The sequence below is a fragment of the Hypanus sabinus genome, chromosome 2, assembly GCF_030144855.1.
Source record: "Hypanus sabinus isolate sHypSab1 chromosome 2, sHypSab1.hap1, whole genome shotgun sequence".
NCBI lineage: Eukaryota > Metazoa > Chordata > Chondrichthyes > Myliobatiformes > Dasyatidae > Hypanus > Hypanus sabinus.
Genome location: NC_082707.1, coordinates 187400944 through 187423944, shown reverse-complemented (window position 1 = coordinate 187423944; position 23001 = coordinate 187400944). Strand labels below are relative to the sequence as shown.

The 23001-nt window shown below is 43.8% G+C and overlaps 1 protein-coding gene across 1 annotated transcript in view; it reads left to right on the top strand.

Moving 5' to 3' along the window:
- LOC132404104 (neurexin-3-like) overlaps positions 1 to 23001 on the top strand; it is a 2171528-nt gene that overhangs the window by 1740942 nt on the left and 407585 nt on the right. Inside the window, exon 16 of the mRNA XM_059988144.1 lies at positions 7761 to 7942. Coding sequence (XP_059844127.1) covers positions 7761 to 7942 — 182 coding nt within the window. The remainder of the gene's footprint in view (positions 1 to 7760; positions 7943 to 23001) is intronic.

The following is a 23001-nucleotide window of genomic DNA, read 5'->3' as shown; positions in this document are numbered from 1 at the left end:
AATCTGACTGTGGAGGAGAAGAAGCTGTTCCTAAAATGTTGACTATTTCTATCTGTTTATGATGAACGAACAGGGGATAGAAGATAAAAGAAAATTTTCTGCAGGACCTCAATGGGTGAGCAGGGGTTAAGCAAAAAGGCAAAATAAATGTCTTCAATGCAGATACAGTTGATTTATCCCCTTGGAATAACTCAAGCCTGGTATGAATGTGCTGTATGGGTCTGTGGAACAAATTCAGCTGCAGAATGCCCCCAGCAAGTTGTGTACGCACTCAGAGCTAACTGTGTGTAATCATTAGTAAAAATGAGCACTGTTCTTCAGCTCCAGTGGTCACCCTATTCCCTACCAGAGCGGGGAACTGAGGACTGTATACTCAGTTTACATTCGCAACCTTGGTTCCAATAACGGCAGCGCAGATTCCAAATCAAAGTCATTTACTTATCTCATGTGGACAGAGAAATTTGCATCCACAACCAACACAGCCAAGGGTGTACTGAGGGGGGTGGGGTGGCCTGCAAGTGTCACCTCACTTTCTGGAAGAAAAGAGGGAAAGAGGTGAGGCGGGTAACGAGTGAGGTATATAAATGGTGTGAGAATTTTGGACTCACTCTCAGAGTAGAAGGATGTCCCTTTAGAACAGAATTGAGGAGGAATTCCTGCAGCTAGAGGGTGGTGAATCTTTTGAATTCATTGCCACTGACAGCTGTGGAGGCCAAATCATTGGGCATATCTAAAGCAGAGGTTGATATGTTCTTGATTAACAAGAGCATCAGAGGTTACAGGGAGAAGCAGGTGAATGGGGTTGAGAGGGGAAATAAATCAACCATGATTCATTAGTGGAACAGAATTGATGGGCCAAATGGCCTAATTCTGCTCCTGTGTTTTATGATCTTGTAGTGTGAGTAATGGGGAGATGGAGAATGCAGAGAGGGGAAGTAACAGAGTGATGGGGGCAGAGATTTTTGTGTGTTGCTCTGGATTTCCAGTATCAGAATCGATTTTAATATCACTGGGATATGTTGTGAAATTTGTTGTCTTTGCATCAGCAGGACATTGCAATACATAATAATAGAGATAAAAATGAACTACTGTAAATAAATAATAAATAACTGTAATAATAGTTTAATTAAATAAATTGTGCAAAACTAAAAATTTGAAAAAGTAGTGAGTAGTGTTCATGAGTTCAATGCCCATTCAAAAATCAGATGGCAGAGGGAAAGAGGCTGTTCCTGAATTGTTGAGTGTGTGCCTTCAGGCTTGTGTATCTCCTTCGTACTCGCAGATCTGCAGTCTGTTGTGTCTGTGTCCTCATCTGCTTTTCAGCTACAGCTTCAACTTTCTCCTGGTCAATCTCATGATTTCTGAATGGACAGTTAACTCATGTCCACTACTCAGATCAGATCAGATCAGTATGTATATGTAAATGTTCTGAACTGATTCTAACAGAAATCTCAATGGCAAAACTGACAAATTACCAAAGCAGGTCCAAGCTATTTGTGAGTATTGCTGATACAGAATTTTTTATTTTTTCCTTCTCATTGGGGGGAGAGTCATTGTTTTGCCCGCATTTATTGCCCATCCTGAACTATGGGATTAGATAATGAGTTGTTTGCATTGGTAGAATGGAAATCACTGATGAAACAGACTGGATAAGGACAGCAGATTTTCTCCCTGAAGAACATTAATGTACCAGATGGGATTTTAGCAACAAAACCCTATAGCTTTATGGTTACCATTACTGAGCTTAGCTGTTTCTTTTAAAGTCCAGATTTATTTAATTACTTGAAATTTAATTCCTCAGCTTCCACAGTTGGAATTGAATTGATGCCTTTAGATCAATAGACTCTGGGCCCGGTAACTTAACTGCCGTGTTGTTGAAACCCCAAGCTCATATAATGGCTGTTCGGAAGTGATTCATTGATGTGAGATGCTTTGGGCTGTTAGAAATGTATGCAATAGAGCATTAGGAGCTTTTAAATTCATGAGTTAATATCCTGCTGTCTTTGTGTGGTGAGCAGGACAGCTGACATTCATTTATACCGTCAGCCAGATTTTAAAATTCACATTATTTTATTCAGATCTGTGCATGGTCTCACTCCTCTGCTACATTCTTCAACTCCCCAACTCCTGTATCACCCTCCCAAAGCCTTATCCAACTCCCCACTCTGGTCTCCCCACTTCCCAAACTTCTCCAACTCCTCAACTGTGGTATTACCCTCCCAAACCTTATCCAACTCCCCACTCTGTTATCACCCTCCTAAGCCTTCTCCGACTCCCCAACTCTGATATCACCTTCGCAAACCTTCCTCAACCTCCCAACTTAGGTTTCACCCCTCTCTGACCTTCTCCACTTCCCCAACTATGGTATCACCCTCCTAAACCTTCTTCAACTTCCCACCTCAGGCTTCACCCCTCTCTGACCTTCTCTGACTCCCCAACCCTGGTCACTCCACTTCCCAAACTTTTTCAGCTCCCCAATTCTGGTCTTCCCAGACTCCAAACCTCCAACTCCTTAACTCTGGTATCACCCCTCCCAAACCTTTTTCCAGCTCCCTAATTCTGGTCTCTCTGCTCCCCAAACTTCTCCACTTCCCCAACTCTGCTATCACCCCTCCCAAACCTTATCCAACTCCCCAACTCTGACCTCACCCCTGTCTGAACTTCTCCATCCTCTAAACTCTGGAATCCTTACCCCAAACTTCTCCAATTCCCCAACTATGACATTACCCCCCAACTCCAGTCTTCCACTTCCCTACCTTTTCTAACTTCTCAATTCTTGTTTCACCCTTTCTAAACCTTCCCCAAACTCCAAAATGTGGTCTTGCTCCTCTCCACCCTTCTTCAAGCCCCCAGCTCTGATTTCTCCCCTTCTCACTCTGTCCAACACCCACCTATGATCTCAGCCTTCCTCAAAACTCTCCACCCCCAACTCTGACCTCACCTCTCCCCAATCTTCTCCAAAACCCAAATGCAATCTCTTCCCTCCCTTCTCCAGCCTCCCAACTCTGGTCTGACTTCCAATCCACCATTCTCCCGAACTCTAGCCTCTTTCACTCCATAACTGGCAGTCTTGAATTTTGCCCCCTGGACTCTGAGTTCTAGTCCTCACTATTTCTTTCTCCACATTTAAATCTGACCAAACCTTTAGTCATCTCCTCATATCCTCTTCATTGGTTCATTATCAGATTCTTGGTGCACAACACACCTTGGACTGACTTACTGGAGGACATCCAAGGAGATGCTGCAGGAAGCTTTGTTTTCACCAAGAGCTAGCTCTCCATTTCACCCTTGCAGCAGAACTTCCATGGCTTCTGGTTCTCACCTGATCCCACTTCTACCGTTCTGGTAAACGGGATTGGTATCAATGTCTTTCATGAGAATCTGCAGGTACTGGAATGTGAAGCAAAGAAGTTCAAATCAAGTTTAATTGTCATTCAACCATACATGAATACAGCCACATGAAACAGTGTTACTCCAGGGCCAATGTGCAAAACATAATGCCAATTGTCACACTCAGCACAAGGTTCATATAGTGTATATAAGGTATCCGTAAAACATGTTTATTCATTATGCACCATGTTGCATGCCAATTGGGCGATCATCGTCTTTCCATGGCCATGATTGTTCTTGACGAATTTTTCTACAGAAGTGGTTTGCCATTGCCTTTTTCTGGGCAGTGTCTTTACAAGACGGGTGACCCCAGCCTTTGCCACTATTCAGAGGTTGTGGGCCTGGTATCAGTGAGACTTGTGATATGCATCAGCTGCTCACACAACCTTCCACCACCTGCTCTCATGACTTCTCGAGACCCTGTAAAGGGGACTAAACAAGTGCTGCACCTTGCCCAAGGTGACCTGCGGGCTAGCAGAAGGGAGGAGCGCCTTACACCTTCTTTGATAGGGACATATCTCCACCCTGCCATCCTAAGTAATACACAGTCACACAAAAAAATGTAGTCCATAGCTCTGAATCCACGAATGTTGCAGCAGTCTGCAGTCAAACACAATGTGGCTTGTTTTCTGCCAAGCAAACACCGGGGGGCAGCACTGAATCCACCTTGGACACCCCTGCACTCCAGTGGAGCACGCCGACCCCAACACTCCTCTCCTGGGCAGCGGTAAGCAGGCAATACCGCAGCTTGAGGCCTTGTCCATGCTACGACCGAGGCCATGCTGCTCCTCCACCATCCACCGATAAATCAGTGAATCGGACTTTAGAAACATAGAAAGCCTACAGCACAATACAGGCCCTTCGGCCCACACAGTTGTGCGGAACATGTCCCTACCTTAGAAGTTACTAGGCTTACCCATAGCCTTTTATTTTTCTAAGCTCCATGTACCTATTCAAAAGTCTCTTAAAAGAACTTAGCATATCCACCTCTACCACCATCACCGGCAGCCCATTCCACACATTCACCACTCTCTGAACAAAAAACTTACCCCTGACATCTCCTCTGTACCTACTCCCCAGCACCTTAAACCTGTGTCCTCTTGTGGCAACCATTTCAGCCCTTGGAAAAAGCCTCTGACTATCCACACGATCAATGCTTCTCATCATCTTATACTCATCATCTTATATCCTCTGTCGCTCCAAGGAGAAAAGGCCAAGTTTACTCAACCTATTCTCATAAGGCATGCTCCCTAATCCAGGCAACATCCTTGTAACTCTCTTCTGCACCCTTTCTATGGTTTCCACATCCTTCCTGTAATGAGGTGACCATTACTGAGCACAGTACTCCAAGTGGGGTCTGACCAAGGTCCTATACAGCTGCGACATTACCTCTCGGCTCCTAAATTCAATCCCATGATTGATGAAGGCCAATGCACCGTATGCCTTCTTAACCACAGAGTCAACCTGTGCAGCTGCTTTGAGCGTCCTATGGACTCAGACCCCAAGATCCCTCTGATCCTCCCACACTGCCAAGAGTCTTACCATTAATATTATTTTTTGCCATATTCTGGACTTGCAGCATTCCACATTAACAATGTCCAACAGCGTCTTGCAATCACAAGAAAAAGTGAGTAAGATGATAAGACGTAACTGTTGGATGAAAACCAAACCCTGTTACTTTAATTTTCACTTCTAAAACCGTGTGAGGTGTTTTTTTTTTACCAATTCTGACATTGCTTGTTGTCTAATTGAACTGAATGATCACCAATATCATTTAGGAACCAAGGCCTTCTCTGGCATTTCCTTGTTAACGTTCTCTGCCTCCCTAAAACTCTCTCTCCTTTAAGCTTCCTCTCTGAAATGGGTATTAGAATTGGCTTATTATTGTTGCATGTACTGAGATACGCTGAGAAATTTGTCTTGTGTACTGTTCATACAGATCAGATTATTCTGTGCTTTAAAGTAATACAAAGTAAAAAAAGAATATAGAAAAAAGTGTAACATTTTCAGAGAAAGTCAGAGTAAAATTTTCTACGAAAGTACATATATGTTACCATGTGCTACCCTGAGAGTAATTTTCTTGCATACATTTACAGAAAAGTCAAGAAATAAATAGAATATAGGGAAAGCCGTACATAAACCGAAACTGACAAAGAACCAATGTGTGGAAGTGCGGATCAAGTACGCAATAAGGTGCAAGGCCATAAGGAGGCAAATTATGAGGTCAAGAGTCCATTTTATTGCACTGGGAAACCGTTCAATAGTCTGATAACAGAAGCTGTCCTTGATCCTGGCGTTACATGCTTTCAGGCTTTTGTATCTTCTGCCCAGTGGGAGAGGGGAGAAGAGAGAATGTTCAGGGTGGCTGTGGTCTTTAATCATGCTGGCTGCTTTACCGACGTAAAGCCAGAGTCTACCCAACAGTCCTTCAAAAAGTTCCATGTCAACTTTCCATTTGTGAAGTACCTTTCAAGGTAGCACATGGTAACATATATGCACTTTTGTAGTAAATTTTACTCTGACTTTGACTTCCTCTGCAGCTGTTACACTTTATTCTATATCCACAATCACGTTATAGAGCCAGCAATCACTGATTGGGGTCTCTTTCCCTCGGATGTCTGTAAGGAGTTTGTACGTTCTCCCCATGACTGCGTGGGTTTTCTCTGGGTGCTCCAGTTTCCTCCCACAGACCAAAGACGTATGGTTAGGGCTAAGGTTAGTTGTGGCACCAGAAATAATGTGGCAGCTCTTGTGAGCTGCAACCCCCCCCCCCCCCACCACCCAGCACAATCCTCGGATTGTGTTCGCCGTTGACACAAAATGATGCGTTTCACTGTGTATTTTGATCTTTCGATGTACATGTGACAAATCGAGCTAATAAAATCTATTATTAATGCGAGCTGTTACAGGTGTTGTCACTGCTTCTGCTGACCCAGTTAAAATTAAGGTAATGTTTTCCCGAGCACAAAAGAGTTGCCATAACGCTGGAGGCTAAAGGTCCCATGTTTATTTTCTGTTGCCTTCTGTTAAAGCGGAGTGTAGCTAGGACAGCTGGCCCTATTTCCCCGGTGAAAGGCAGCATCTGTCCTTCAGTCTGTCTGCTCTGAGTTAATGTAAATTGCCATATTGTGGATGTGTTTGCAATGAGATGGGGTGCTGGCTGTGAGCGTGCAGAGAGAGTGCAGTGTTCTTGTGTCAGTGTTAGGTTCACGGAGAGAGAACAAAGTCGATGTGAGGCGTTCAGTTTTATAATTGCTCCATCTACCTGTGCATAACAGTCCTGCAGTTCTGCACTCAGTGAAAGACGGCCTTAAGATTTTATCTCATTGTAGAAATCCAATAAATGAGTTAACTAATTAATCCCCATGTAAATAATAGCAGGGTAGTTTGTGAGCCCAGGGGCAGAGCTGGTGGAGGGCTCCTCACAGTACAAGTCATGGGAGGAAATTTAGCAGGACAAGCCACATCAGTGGAGTTACAGGCTGAGACCCTTCACTGCATCCAAAACATCAGTTGTCCCCCTCCCTCAAAAATGCTGCTGAGCACCTCTAGTATTTTGTGTGTGGCTCGAGATTCCAGCTCCTATGGTCTCTTGAGTAACCTGGGGATATTTCCACTGATTGAGACCTGAGCTATGGGTGGCCCCAAGGCATGGGATAATCTTTGAGACAGAAATCACAGCATGTCAAAGTCAAAGTTAATCTACTATCAAAGCATTTATAAGTTACCATATACTACCTTGAGATTCTTTTGTTTCTTGTACACATTTAAAGAAATGTAATGGGGTTCATGAAAAACTATACATAAGCAATGACTAAAAACAGCCCAATGTGTAAAAGAAGAGAAACTGTTCAAATAAAAAAATAATAATACTGAGAGCGTGAGTTGTAGAGTCCTTGAAAGTGAGTCTGTAGGTTGTGGAATCATTTCAGAGTTGTGATGAGTGAAGTTATCCACACCAGTTCAGCATCCTGCAGGTTGAGGTTCCTGAACCTGGTAGTGTGGGACCCACGTCTCCTACCCGATGTTAGTAGAGAGAAGAGATCGTGGCCTGGATGATGGACGCTGCTTTCTTGTGGCATTATTCTATGCACGTGTGCTCAATAGTGGGGAGGGCTTTGCCTGGGATGAACTGGGCCATATCCAGCTCTTTCCCTAGACTTTTCCTTTCCTGCGTATTGGTGTTTTCATACCATTCTGCAACGCAGCCAGTTAGAATACTCTCCACTGTGCACCCATAGACATTGTGGTGAGAGGAAGAAAGGGGCCCTGGTTGTGAAAGGATTGAGACGGATCATTTCACTTCTGTAAAATGTTTACCTATCTCTCAGTGAGACATCACGCTGACGGTGTTGAATTTTTCTTTGCAGCTGGTACGACGTACATATTCGGCCGTGGAGGAGGGCTCATAACCTACACTTGGCCAGCTAACGACCGGCCCAGCACTAGGACAGACCGCTTGGCTGTTGGATTCAGCACGTCAGTGAAGGATGCCATCTTGGTGCGAGTGGACAGTGCTCCTGGTCTGGGCGACTTCCTTCAGCTTCACATAGTGAGTACCTTCCACCTGACGCTGACTAGTAACATGTATTTGCAAGCTATCTGTGGCCTCCTCAATCTCATCCTCAACAGAGTTTTTAAAAACGACTTAATTAGTGGGATTGTCAGCTGAAAAGTCTGCTGGGAACTAGATAGTTCTGTTTGACTTTCCATACCTCCCTCTCCCTCCCTCTCCCTCCCTCTCTCCTTTTCTCTGAAAATATTTTTACTTTTCTTTGTATTATCCCTTCACATTCCCTCTTTGTATTTATTTCTGTCGATCTTGCTTTCTATCTGCCTCTGTCTTTATTTCCCACTCTCTATCCGTATTCCCTACCTCTCTATTTCTTTCATTTTCTCTTTATATGTAATTGTCTATCTCTCTTTCTTTTCCCCTCTCAATATCTCTCTTTGTATCTCGATGGCTCCGCCAATTTTTCTGTTTCTCTATGTCCCTCTGCCGCTCTCAATATTTTTCTGATGCTCTCTTTGTATCTCACCCTGTCTGCCTCTCATTTACTCAGCTGTCTCATTTTCCCTCCCTTGTTAAGACACAAAATGAGAGACCATGTTGAAAACTGTGGAGAAATTAGCTCTTGTATTCTTTGCTTCTGCATACATGTCATGTTGATGAATGCAACAGATCTCGTTAAATGACAGAAAATCTAATTGCAGTGCTTACTTCTTCTGCGATGTCGGGCCACTGATGCCTGGAGATATCAGGACTTGTGACCCCTCCTCATCAAAGCAGTGATTTATTAGCCCAGGTGGTTTGCGAGGCCACTGGTACTCAGTTTTCATGGGGAGAAAATCAGTAAAAGAATAATTTATGGTGTGCTCTGTTTAAAGAAACACCTCAAATGAAATAACAATAAGTTTTGTTCATTCACTCTCTATCAACTCTTGATGTGGCTCAATTAGAACAGCAACCACTTTATAGAATACGGCAATAGTTTATTAAATTGTTGAAACATGATGTCTTCTGAATACTGTATCTTTAAAATTAGGTGAAGATCCAAGATTCCCTCCAGCAATGAAGGTTGGCATCTAGTTATCTTTCCGTGATTACAGAAATCATTGCTTGGATCTATCCATTCATTTCTCTTTGGAAATTACCCAGGAAAATATTCAGGATGCAAATCATACCGTTTAGGAAAGTAATTGTTGGCATTTCTTGTGGGATCTTGGTTTGCAGCCATCTTGAGGCTGGTATGGAGCCTGTTTGCCAATTTTGTTTTCTGGAAACAATCCAAGAAAGGATCTATAAATTTTCTTAAGAAAACTGTTGAGAAAAAATATTTTTTTTGCCCTGGCATATAAGAATGATTGGCAAGCCATTCTTACGTGTTTGGATATTAAGAAAGGATTTCCATTTGCTGTTTTTACATAAAATGGAATTGAAATCTTTTGGAGTTGTGATGGATATTCACTAACCAGTACCCAATAGGTTTACTGCCAACCTAGCACAGCAACATGATCTTTCCAAAGGGTCAGAGTTATTTGTGACAAAGTTAAACTTCTAACCAATATTCTTTGCTCAGCTTTTTGTTGGAAACAAGGCATGGTCCCCAGTGCTTAATGTAAATTGCAAGCAATAATCAATCTGGATCTAAAAGGACTACTTCGCAAGCGAACAGCACAATCTATAGAGCACAGGTCGGTCTACAGCAGGGGACTTACTGAGTTATTTAATTCCAGGAAGTTTGCAGACCAGACTCATGATGTCACTGAGCATATCAAACATGGTTACAGGTACGATCAATCAATGATTGGGATATTTGTGTAATCAGAGTCAGCCCTCACAATGTTAATTTTGGGTGTTTGGGATCCCTGTCTCCAGAAGCTTTTAGACCATCTGTGTGAATTACTTTGTCCTGGCAAAGGTATCTGAAAAAACATCGCATATAAATAATGTCGACTGGTAGCAAAACAGTATAAATGTTAGAAAGTATTGGGGATTGTTAGGAATGAGAAGAAGAATAACAGAAGATGGGGTGACAAGAAGAAGAAGTAGAAATCATTCCTCAAACTGTGGTTTCTGCAATGGACAACTCATTTGTCTGCAAATCATTGGTACATTCCTTTAGCTTGTAAGAGTTGTAAGCTGGAGATAATTTATTGTTTTCTATCGCAAATTGTCAATCGATAAACCTAATCTTTGTTCTTTGAATGATATTTTGAAACTGAATTCTCAGAGTAAACACCTTTGGTTCAGGAATAGTCCTCACAAGGCACATAGGAACACAGAAAATCTACAGCACAATACAGGCCCTTCAGCCCACAAAGCTGTGCCAAACACGTCCCTATCTAGGCTTTACACATAGCCCTCTATTTTTCTAAGCTCCATGTAGCCATCCAGGAGTCTCTTAAAAGACCCTATCGTTTCCACCTCCACCACCGCCACCGGCAGTCCATTTCACACACTCACCACTCTCAGCATAAAAAAACTTACCCCTGACATCTCCTCTGTACCTAATTCCAAGCACTTTAAAACTATGCCTTCTCGTACTAGCCATTTCAGCCCTGGGGAAAAGCCTCTGACTATCCACACGATCAATACCTCTCATCATCTTATACACCTCTATCAGGTCACCTCTCATCCTCCGTTGCTCCAAGGAGACAAGGCCGAGTTCACTCAACCCTATTCTCATAAGGCATGCTCCCCAATCCAGGCAACATCCTTGTAAATCACATACCTTACCTTGAGGCAAACCAAATTGTCATTTGATATCATGTCTGTGCAACATTGCCATCATTGGTGTCTTTGTGGTAAAGGCCCTCATGAAAGATTTTTTGGATCAACTGAAAGAACCACAATAGAGAGGAATTCTTTTAGAATGGAAATAAGGAGGAATTTCTTTATCCAGAGAGTGGTAAATCTGTGGAATTCATTGTCACAGGCAGCTTTGGAAGCTAAGTCGTTATGTATATTTAAGGCTCTTGATTAGTCAGAAGTCTATCTGACATGAAGGGGAACAGGGAGAAGGCAGGAGACTGGGGCTGAGAGGAAAAATGGATCAGTCATGATGAAATGGCAGAGCAGACTTGATAGGCCAAATGGCCTAATTCTGCTCCTATAACTTCTGGTCTTATGATCTTATGGAAAGGACAGGTGCACAAACACCAGTGTAATGGAAGAGGCCAACATGAACAGCATCTCCTGTACAATAAAATAATACCAACTCTGATGGATAGGTCAAGTCATCCAGATGCCCAACTCACATCTCTACAAACAGATCACACTCCCAGTTGAAGGAAAGTCAGTGAGCCTCTGGTGGCAGAAGAAACCCTTCAAAGACAGCATTAAAATCAGAAGGAAGAAATTCAACATCGCATCCAAAAAACTGGAAGACGTAGCACTCAATAGGTACACCTGGAAGAAATCTGTTCAAGAGGGAGCTGTGCTACATGACAACAACCAGCGCTGTGCCACAGAGAACTATTGGTTATTGCAAAAGGAGTGACTGAACAATTAACTAAACCCAACCGCTAACTACAGCCCCCACGTTCTCCTGCCCACACTGCACCAGGATATGTGGATCCTGGATCAGCCTCTACAGACCCACCAATAGACAATCCTTTAGGAGAACATCCTATTCAACTCAAGTGATTGTACTCCTACTGTGTGGTGACGAGTTTTTCATGTAATAAGAAGTAAAGTGTAGATTATTCGAAGTAAACTCAGTATGTTTCTAAATGGGGTCTTCATACCACTTGAATTCTCTGGAAAGGCAAGTTAATTACAAGGCAAACACTTTTCTCTGTCCTCTCACCCTGTATTAAGTCCTCTTCTCCCTGTCCATTATTCCCACTCTCCCCTTATCCATCCTTTCTCTTTCGCTATCCAACTTTAACTTTCTTTCTCAGCCCTTCTGACTCTCCTACCTTCTCTCCTTTCTTTACCCCTCTCCACATTGCCTCTCAACTGCCCGCCTCTTCTCTCAACTACCTTCATGTACCCTCCCACCCTTCCCGTCTCACACACTATGCATGCTGTCGTAATGCATGAATATTTGAGTTACTGCCGACTTCCTGTCAGCTTGAACCAGTCTAGCTATTCTCCTCTGACCTCGCTCAAGAACAAGATGTCATGCAGAGCTAACTAAATTAATGGCACCTAACTAAACCGATCCTTTCTTTATATCCACAGTAGTACAGCAATTAGTGCAACACTATTATAGTGCCGTGTTGGCGCGTGGTCTAGTGGGCAAGGCATCAGACTAGTAACCTGAAGGTCACTGGTTCGAGCCTCAGCTGAGGCAACTTGTTTGTGTCCTTGAGCAAGGCACTTAACAACACATTGCTCTGCAACGTCACAGGTGCCAAGCTGCATGGGTCCTAGTGCCCTTCCCTTGGACAACATCGATGGTGTGGAGAGGGGAAGGCCTGCAGCTTGGGCAACTGCTGGTCTCCCATACAACCCTGCCCAGGCCTGCGCCCTGGAAACTCCAGGCGCAGATCCATGGTCTCTCGAGACCGACGGATGCCACCACCACATTATGGTGCCAGTGATCTGCATTCAAATCCACCACTGTCTGGAAGGAGATTGAATATTTCCCCCATGACCGTGTGGGTTTTTGCCTTACATGACCAATGGCAAGCTTCTGTCCTGAAGTTTTATGAAAGCCATTGCTATGGCAGGAACCAGGCATGAGTTTATTATCATTCACTTTGGCCTACAGTTTTTGAACTTGTTACATACTTTTTCATCTGGTATCAACCTTGTAGGGCCACTTTATCTCACCACTACATGCTCATCCTCCCATCTCACTCTGTTGTGCTACTGAGCCAAGAATTCATGATTCCCCACCATTAATTACCATCCTCTCCTACACTTATACTTGGAATGATCTGTCTGGTGGAAGACCAGAGCAAAAGCTTTTGACTGTTTCTGGGTACATGTGACAGTGGAAAACCATTAAGCCCATCTTTCTCAACTTCAACCCTAGCTTCCTGATCTGACACCTATCAGATATTGTTTGAAGACATCCCTGTGAAGAATTTGGGGCGTTGTTTATATAGTCTATTTATGAATATTAAGAATATATTATTCTTGTTAGTATAAGACATTAATTGGTAATAGTTTTTGCAGTTGATGAAATTCCACCTTCCCCAGAACATTGTTCATTTGTTATATCCTGTGTCATATGGAATGGGTGATCATGGTCTTTCCATGACCGTGATTGTTCTTAGTAAATTGCCTTCTTCTGGGCAGTGTATTTACAAGATGGGTGACCCCAGCCTTTATCAATACTCTTCGGAGATTGTGTGCCTGATGTTAGTTGTCGCATAAGCAGGACTTGTGACATGGCCATCTGCTCGTACGACCATCCACCATCTGCTCCCATAGCTTCACGTGATCCTGATCCAGGGGGTGGGGTGGGCTAAGCAAGTGCTTTACCTGCAGGCTAGTGGAGGGAAGGAGCGCCTTACACCTCCCTTGGTAGAGATATATCCTCACCACCCAACACCAGAAATTACTGGTACAATTCTACATTGCAATCATATGGAGCATCCTTACATCAGCCATTACCGTCTGGTTTGGCTCCAAGGTTCATTTATCATCAAAGTATACAACTCTGGAATTCTTCTTCTCCAGATAGCCACAGAACTGAGAAATCAAGAAAGGTGCAGCATCCTATCACAATGTACAAAAGCTACAGCAAACTATTGGTCAGCAAAAAGGTCATTAGCTGCATTCTTCCTTGTAGCTTGACCTGCATTTGTCCAGAACAAAGTAACGGGCAAGAAGAATGGCAGATACTACCCATCCAGCAAATTGCCTTTTCCAGAAGCTCCCTTCTAGAAAGCACCATCTTAAAAGTTTCTTCCCCAGGCAGTTAATCTGATCAACCATTCTTGTTACCAACCCCCTCCACCTCTTTTATCTATTACCTCCATCACTGCACTGTACTATAAGCGCTTCAAACTACTTTTTATACTTTTATAACACAATGTTACATTGTAAATAAATGCTGGTATTTACACATATTTTATCCCATATCTGTTTTTCTAATTTTATTTACATATAAAACTCTAATATATAACATATTCTCTCTCTCCCGATATATATGTTTGTGTGTATATATAAAATTCTAGATAAGTAATTCTTTATTCTTTATGATTGTTGAATGTTGCTATTTTTACTGCATGCCACACCAACACACCACAGCAAATTCCTAATACATGTAAGTAAAGTTCATCCTTGATCCTATTATCGAAGATTTTTGTATCATATGTTAAGAATTCAATCATTTTTCAATGATTGGATTCTTAATAAATCCTGTCCAGAGCTGTCTGCAAAATGGAGAGATACAATGAATACATATTGAAAGGAAGTTCCAAGATCATGGCTGGCTGGAGAGTGTTTGTATGGTGATTTTGTTCTGCTTTTGTTTGTGTGCCTCCTGTACATACAAGATTCAATGCGACATTATTGAACTTGATGTTATCAGTTCACTCACAGCTCACCATGTCAGGATGGATTGTTGAGAGAAGATGACGCCATCATAGACACAGACAGCAAACAGCAGGATGCCGGTCATCTGTCACTTGCCAGCTTAGCTATTGCTTTCTCCCTTACCCTGCATCCAAATAAGATCTATTTCCTTCTCCTAAAGAAACAGGGATCCCTGCAGCTTTCGGACTGCTGAATGCCGAAACTTGCTGCGTGACACACAGTGCCACTGTTTTGTCTTGTTCTGACCCTATATGCGTTCTGCCTGCAAAAGAATACAATCCCATTTAGACCCTGGCTGCAGTGGTACAAACATTCTCCCTTTCATAAGACGCAGGATCAGAATTAGCATTGATCTGCTCTGCCATTCAATCATGGCTGATATATTTCCCTCTCACCTCCATTCTCCCGCCTTCTCCCTGTAATCTTCTTCACCCTGGCTAATCAAGAGCCTCTCAATCTCCACTTTAAATATAACTTCAATATAAATATTTCTCTCAGAGGTTTACCTAATCTAGCAGAGAACTGAGCAACAGATCCAGATTCAACAGCAACACCCCTCACATCCACCTCCATCTGTCCACCCCCCATTTTAATACCTCCTATTAAGCTTATTTTTTATATAATTCTTTATCTTTATAATTATTGAGTGTTGTTTTTTGTTGACTGTCATGCCAACACACCGTTGCAAATTCCTAATATATCTACTATGTGTACATAGAGAATAAAGCTGATCCTTGATTCCTGGACTGCCCTGCAGCAACCTGTCGATGTGCTCATGCCCATGCTTTGAGTCGGAGAGTTGTGAGACAGAATGCTTTAGAATCGATTACTAATGTAGTGTTAAACCTTCCAGTCCTTATTCTTGTCTGCTCTCTTAACTTTACAGTCACCTCACAATCTACCTTGATATGTTCTTGCATCTTGTTCAGGCCTGTCTGAACTGTACATTCTCTTCAGCTGCTGCACTTTATTCTGTACCTGACCTAGCTTTGTGGCCATAGAACATAGAACACTGCAGCAGAGTGCAGGCCCTTCAGCCCACAATGTTGTGCTGACCCTTTAATCTACTCTTGCACACCTACATCAGTTACTTCTCATCTTCCTTCGCTTCAAAAAGCAAAGCCCTAGCTTGTCCATCCTATCTTCAAAAGATATGTCCTCAAGTCCAGGTAAATCTCCTCTGCACCCTCTCTAAAGCTTCCACATCCTTCCTATAACGAGGCAACCAGAACTAAACACAACATTATAAGTATGGTCTAACCAGAGGTTTATACAGCTGTAACATTACATCGCAGCTCTTGAATTCAGTCCCCAGACTAATGAAGTCAACATAACACTTGCCTCCTTCACAAGCTCTCAACTTGTGTGGTAATTTTGAGGGATCAAACATGTTTAGACCATGTTTGTGCACTTCCTGGAAGAGAACAAACTCTTTGACCATAAAGGCATGATAGTCAAGCTAAATCTCTTCACAGAACATAGAACATCTCAGTACACTACAGGCCCTTTGGCCCATGATGTTGTGCCAACCCTTTAACCTACTCTAAGATTATTCTTACCTCCCACATAGCCTTCCATTTTTATTTCATCGATGCATCTCTTCAATGTTCACCTGGTTTCACATCCCTCCCGGGGAGGTGCCCAGAAACAGCTTGTTATCACTTCTTAGACCGTGATTGTCAACCTGCATTCTCAGTGTTCCAGTTGCTGCCCTACCTCAGCAAGTGGACTTTTCTGGTCCCTCTCCTCCCCAATCAGATTCCTTCCTCTTCAGTCCTTCGCATCTTCTACCTATCCCCTCCCAGCTCCTCACTTGATACCCCCCGTCCCCCTCACCTGGCCTCACTCATCTGCCTGCTTGTACTCCTTCTTCTCCCTACCATCTTGTTCTGTATTCTTCTCCCTTCCTTTCCAGTTCTGAAGAAGGGTCTCGGCCCAAAGCATCATCTGCTTGTTCCTTTCGATAAATGCTGCCTGACCTGCTCAGTTCCTCCAGTGTTTTGTGTGTGTACCACTCTGCATTTCCAGCATCTACAGAATCTCTTGTATTTAAGGCTTTCCAGGAAACCATGTTTCTCACCAGTGTGCATTTATCTTCCAATCGAGGTGGCTGTGACAACTTATTATTAGGATATAAAGCCAGCACTGTGATTTATGCCCAAGTGTAGGACGGACTCTCAAGCAGCAACAGAGGTTGGTTTCAAATCAAAAACAGGTTTAGGATGTAAATTTGCATTGTGCCTGAAGTAGGGGGTCCTCGTATATTGCACCTAATAAGAACTTGCTCGTATAAGTGACAGGAAGATGTACATTTCCACAGCTGCTATTACAGAAAGCTAACAAAATGACAATCTGTATGTTTTAGTACACGGTGTGCAGTGCACAAATTGGGCAGCGCTTAAAAGCAAAACAGCAACAGCTTGCTTTTATAGAGCACCATTAACTTCACAAAGTGTTCCAAGATCCTTCTGAGGAGTACTATCAAAACAGAGTGAAACCAAGGAGAAATGAGGGCAGAATATCAAAGGCCTAGTGACAGAGTTAGCTTTGAAGGAGGAAGGAGGTGATTAGATGTGGGCCCTGCAAGGATGTGGAATTAGAGGGAAGATTAGCTTTATTTGTCACATTTACATCGAAATTGAACCCTGATCACTGGCATTATGCTAACCGCTGCACCACCGCGCTGTGTTTATTATCATAAACACGAGAGATTCTGCAGATGCTGGAAATCTTGAACTACACACACAAAATGCTAGAGGAGCTCAGCAGGTCAGGCTGCAACTATGGAGGGGAATAAACCATACATATTTTGTGCAGGGACCCTTCATTAGGACAGGGCCTGAAACATCGACTGTGTATTCCCTCCATAGATGCTGTCTGACCTGCTGAGTTCCTCCAGCATTTTGTATGTTGCTCAGAGGGTTATTAGGTTGGTGAAGATCCTAAGACTGGGGGAGACATGACCATGAAGAGATCTGAACAACAACGAGTATTTTCAATTTCTTAATTGCTTCATTAGAAGCCAACAGGCACGGAGGAGGTGGGGGAGCCAAACCTATGTGTGAGGGCATGAACTGCAATGCCGGGCTTAGATATAAAATAGGTTAATAAAATAAGAACACATTTTCCCATTATCCAGTCACAGAGAATCCGGATGGGACTTGGCCCGAAGAATGTTCTTTGAGAAATGTGAATTCTCATCCCAGGCATCAGCTGTCCTAGATACCTCCAGCTTTGCATGTGAGCTTCGGCAGAAAGTAAGAAGGAAACGTTAGCAGCAGAGGAAATATTCCCTGGTGTCTGTTAAGCTGGCTGAACTCATTCAGTGGGTCAGTGGAAGCCTGCAATCAGCCGTTAGGTCTTCCACACTTGCTGGGGGAAGGGAGATAATGCTGTGGATAAAGTAATTGAAGAGACTAGATCCCCTCCCCCACTACCCATCCTCCTTAAAGCAAACCTGCAGATGCAAAACCAGACAGGACAAGCACAGTGTCCTTGGCAATAGTGTAATTCTAGTCTCTGTATCAATGAATTAAGCTTTATTGGAAAGAGGATACCATCACTTAACCACAGCACATACGTACATACGAGTGTGGGTGTATTGTGTGTGCCTGTGGAAGAAAGTGTGTATGCATGAGGGAGTATCAGAATCACTTTAATATGAGAGAGAGAGAGAGAGAGAGAGAGAGAGAGAGAGAGAGAGAGAGAGAGAGAGAGAGAGAGAGAGAGAGAGAGAGAGAGAGAGAGAGAGAGAGGAGAGAGAGAGAGGAGAGAGAGAGAGAGAGAGAGAGGAGAGAGAGAGAGAGAGAGAGAGAGAGAGAGAGAGAGAATGAATGAGAATGTGCACATGCCAGAGATAGACTGTATGCCAGACTATGAGACTATGCACAAAAATTCATGAACATCTGTCCAATAACAATCCCTTACGTACATGACTGGACATCAGGGCATTACTGGCTATGCAAGGAAATACAGCATCGACGGTAACAGTGATGCCTCACTCCTTGACGCTGTGAACAATCTCTATGCACGCTTTCAGGCATGCAGCATGACGCTAGGTGAGAGACCACTGTCTGTAACAGCAGCGGACATGAGAAGAGCTCTACAGAGAGTCATCTCCCCGAGGTGGCTGGGCCAGACAACATCCCTAATCAAGTACTCAGGGAGTGTGCATACCAGCTTATTGATGTCTTCACAGACATCATCGACAGTTCACTCATCCAGGTTGCTGTCCCCACTTGTTTCAAATCAGCCTCCATCATCCCTGTACCAAAGAACACTGCACCTTCAGAACTAAATGACTACCAGCCAGTGACACTGACACCAATTATCATGAATTGTTTTAAAGGGCTGATAATGGTATGTATCCATTCATGCCACACTGGACATGCATCAATATGCTTACAGACAGAACTGACCTATGCCATATGTCACAGCATCTGTCAGAGAGCAGTTCCGTCTGTAAGCATACATCTGTCATTCACCTGACCCTGACACACCTAAAAAGCGAGGACACTTCTGCCAGAGAGCCACTTCTGGCTTTCCATTCAGTATTCAACATTATTGTCCCACAGACCTTGGTGAGCAAACTCCTGCTCAGTCCAAATGCATCATTGTACAACTGGGCATTGTAATTCCTAATGAACAGTCCTCAGATAGTCAGGATGCACAACTGCTCCTCCCTCCTCATCATCCTCATTATGGGAGCCTCTGAGGACTGGGTGCTGAGTCCATTGCTGTACATTCCACTTACATGGACAAATACCCAAAAATCACATTGTCAAGTTCGCCGATGACACAACAGAATAATGATGACTCATCATCAACAACGGTGAGATGGCCTAGAGAGGAGGTGGAAGAGCTTGAGGTCTGGTGCCAGGCAAATAACTTCTTCCTCAATGTTAACAAGACACAGGAGATGGCTATTGACTTCAGGAGAACTCGCGCTACCCACAGCTCCCTTTACATTGGCAACACAGCAGTGGAAGTAGTTTCAAACTCCTGGGAATTCACATCACACACAACCCCTGTTTTCTGAGGAGGATGAAGAGCTCTTGACTTTGCACATCCATACTCCTGTCATTCTGCAGATGTACAGTAGAGGGCATTCCGACAAGCTGCATAGTGACGGAAAGAAAACTGCACCACCGCCTTCCGGAAAGCTCTACAACAGGTAGTCAAAATTGCCTGACACATCAGTGGCACCAGCCTACTTGCCATCAAGGTGTCAGAAAAGGGCTAGTAATACCATGAAGGATCCCACCCACACTACTCATGGACTGCTTGTTCCACTTCCATCAGCGAGGAGGCAACGTTGCATCCATGACGGATCATCAGTCTCAAAAACAGTTATTTTCCCCAAGCAATTAGAAGCAACAACTCCGCTCACTCCACCCTGACTTGATTATTTCCTGTCAGTCACCTTATGTATCGCCTAGTGTCACTCTATGGACATACAGTTAATCTAGGTCTATAAGCTATATTTTGTATTTCTATTTATTGTGTTTTTTAATTATTATTCTGTTCTCTATCTTATCGTGGGGGGGTTTTGTACTTCATCGGATCTAGAGTAACAATTATTTTGTTCTCCTTTACATTTCTGTATAGCCAATAACATCAAACAATCTTGAATCTTGACTGTGTGCGTGTGTGTGTGTGTGTGTGTGTGTGTGTGTGTGTGTGTGTGTGTGTGTGTGTGAGTGTGTGTGTGTGTGTGTGTGTGTGTGTGTGTGTGAGTGTGTGTGTGTGTGTGTGTGAGTGTGTGTGTGTGTGTGTGTGAGTGTGTGTGTGAGTGTGTGTGTGTGTGTGTGTGTGTGAGTGTGTGAGTGTGTGTGTGCGTGTGTGTGTGTGTGTGTGTGAGTGAGTGTGTGTGTGTGCGGGTGTGAGTGTGTGTGTGTGAGGGCGCACGTGTGTGAGTGTGTGTGTGTGTGTGTGCGTGTGAGTGTGTGTAGGTGTTTGTGTATTCATGAATCTGGATATGTATGTGTGGGTTGTGTGTACATGTGCATACTCTGTGTTTGTGTGTATTAGTGTATGTGTGCATGCTTGTGTGTATGAGAGAGAAAGAGAAAGAGTGAGAAAAGTGTGTGAGTGCAAATGTATGGAAAGAGGAATGATAACAGGGTCAAATTATTAACAAAACCTGACACAAATCCTTGAAGAGCTGTATATTTCTCTCACCATCCATCCTTCTTATTGTTCAGCTTTGAATGTAATCACTCCACCATTGCCAAGCAGTGGAGTTGATTCAAGGTATTAGACAGGAATTCATGGGGAAGGTTTGGACCATCATATCAACAAGACAATTATCAAATTGTTATCACACAGTGAAGCTAGAATGAGACAAAAGCCAGGTTTAAACTGCAGAGCGAAAGGAACATTAATTTCATGCAGATGAACTCCCCACCCAGCTTTGCCATTATCGAATCCATGCAGCATCCTGAGATGCTGAGAGCCGCCACTACCCAGGAACCTGACCAAGATAGCCACATTAATGCTGGAGGAACTCAATACATCAGGCAGCATCTATGGAGGGAAATGAACAGTCCACGTTTCAGGCTGAGACCCTTCATCAGGCCTAGGTCAGAAACCAGAATAAGAAGATGGGGAAGGCAGAGGATAAGCTGAACTTGCTAGCTTCTTGTACTCCTCCTCTCCCTCTTCCACCTATCACCTCCCAGCTTCTCACTTCATACCCCTGTCCCCCCTCGCATCCGCCTTTGCTGCCACCTTCCCCCTCCCCCCACCATGCTTATGCCTCCTTCTTTTACAGTTCTGATGAAGGGTCTCAGCCCAAAACATTGACTGTTTATTCCTCTCCGTAGCTGCTGTCTGTCTTGCTGAGTTCCTCCAGCATTGTCTGTGTTGTTCAAGAGTTCCAGCATCTGCAGAATCTTTTGTGTCTATATAAAGAAAAGTAAGTTAAAAAACAGATCTGATGCTAGGTATCCCAGTCTGTAACTCAATTTGGAGTCACAGGGAGATGCAGTAAGATAACACTGTGGGCCCGAAGACCTGCGATCTTTGTGATCTTCAGCCACAGCTCGTAAAAAGCGATGCAATAGACTTTTTAACATCGTAAATCAATGGGTTGTTGTTACGTCTCCTGCTCGCTGTGAAAATGGGGGACACCTCCCTCTCCCTTATTAGGGAGCGAGAGAACCTGTGGTTTGTTGAATGCCGGATGAAATGCGATAGACTTTAGGGTAGACTTTAGGGTCTGTGTCTTTGCTATCGCCTAGCTCACGCTTGTGCTCGGTAGCGGGTGAGCTTTTTTTTGCTGGGGGCAGGGGAGGGGGGAGCTGGTGGGGGAGGACTTTGTTGTTCTCATGTTTAACTGTTGTTCATTCTTCAGGGCACTTCTCTGTTTTTGTGTATGTTTGCAAAGAAAAAGCATCTCAGTATGTATATTGTATACATTTCTCTGACATTAAATTGCACCTTTGAACCTTTGAACAGGCCCTTCAGCCCTCTAACTCCATGCTGACCATCAACCACCCATTTAACATTAATCCTACATTAACCCCCACACTCCCATCAACTACCCCCACCCACCCTTTCTACCACTTACTTAGATACTAGGGGCGATTTAAAGTAGCCGTTATCCTATCAATCTGCATGTCTTTGTGGGAGAAAACAGGAACACCCAGGGGAACCTACGTGGTCACAAGGAGAACGTGCAAGCTCCACAAAGACAGCACTCAAGGTCAAGACTGAACCCAAGTCTCTGGCACTGCGAGGCATACTCAGGTTCAGATTCATTTACTTACCAGGTGCACTTTGAAACGTACAGAGAAATATATCATTTGTATTATCAACTAACACAACCTAAGGATGTGCTGGGTGGGGTGTGGGGTGGGGGGAGCTGAAAGTGTGGACACATATTCAGGGGCCAACATGGAATGCCCACAATGTTCAGCATCAACAGCAACAAAACAACAACAGCAAGACTTTTCTTCCTCCCACCGCCCCCCCCCCCCCACTTGCACACTCAGACAGTCCAACAACCCCTGCTCCAGGCCTCTAGTGTACATGGTGCCTGAGACATCCCCGGTGGACTCTCTGTGAGACCCTGGGCTTCAACCATCGTGCCTTAACTTCCAGAGATCCAATCAGCCTTTGTTCTTTTATTTCCAGTATTGACCGCAGGACTCGCCTTGTACACCAAGCCTCGAGCTCAGGACTCACTGACCCGGGTACTGTGGGCGGGCAGCAGCTTGACCACCTGCTCCACGGTGCTTCCCCAGTTCCTGACATTCCCGGATCCACAAGGCACAAGTCAGGAGCACGATGGAACACTGTCCACTTCAAAATTCAAAGTACATTTATTACCAAAGTACGCATGCAGTATTCAACCCTGAAGGTTGTCTTCCCACAGACAGTCACGAGACAAAGAAAACCATGGAACCAACATCAGATATCAAACCCCCTCTCCCTCACATGCAAACAGCAACAAAAAAAAGACAATCAGAAGCACAGAATATAAGACACAAAAGGCATATTTCAGTCCAGTTCAGTTCAATTGACTTGCCTGAATCAGAATCAGGAATAGCTAAAAAGGTAACTCCCACCCCAGAGAACGTAGCTGCTGGATCAGCACGTGTTGTACACTG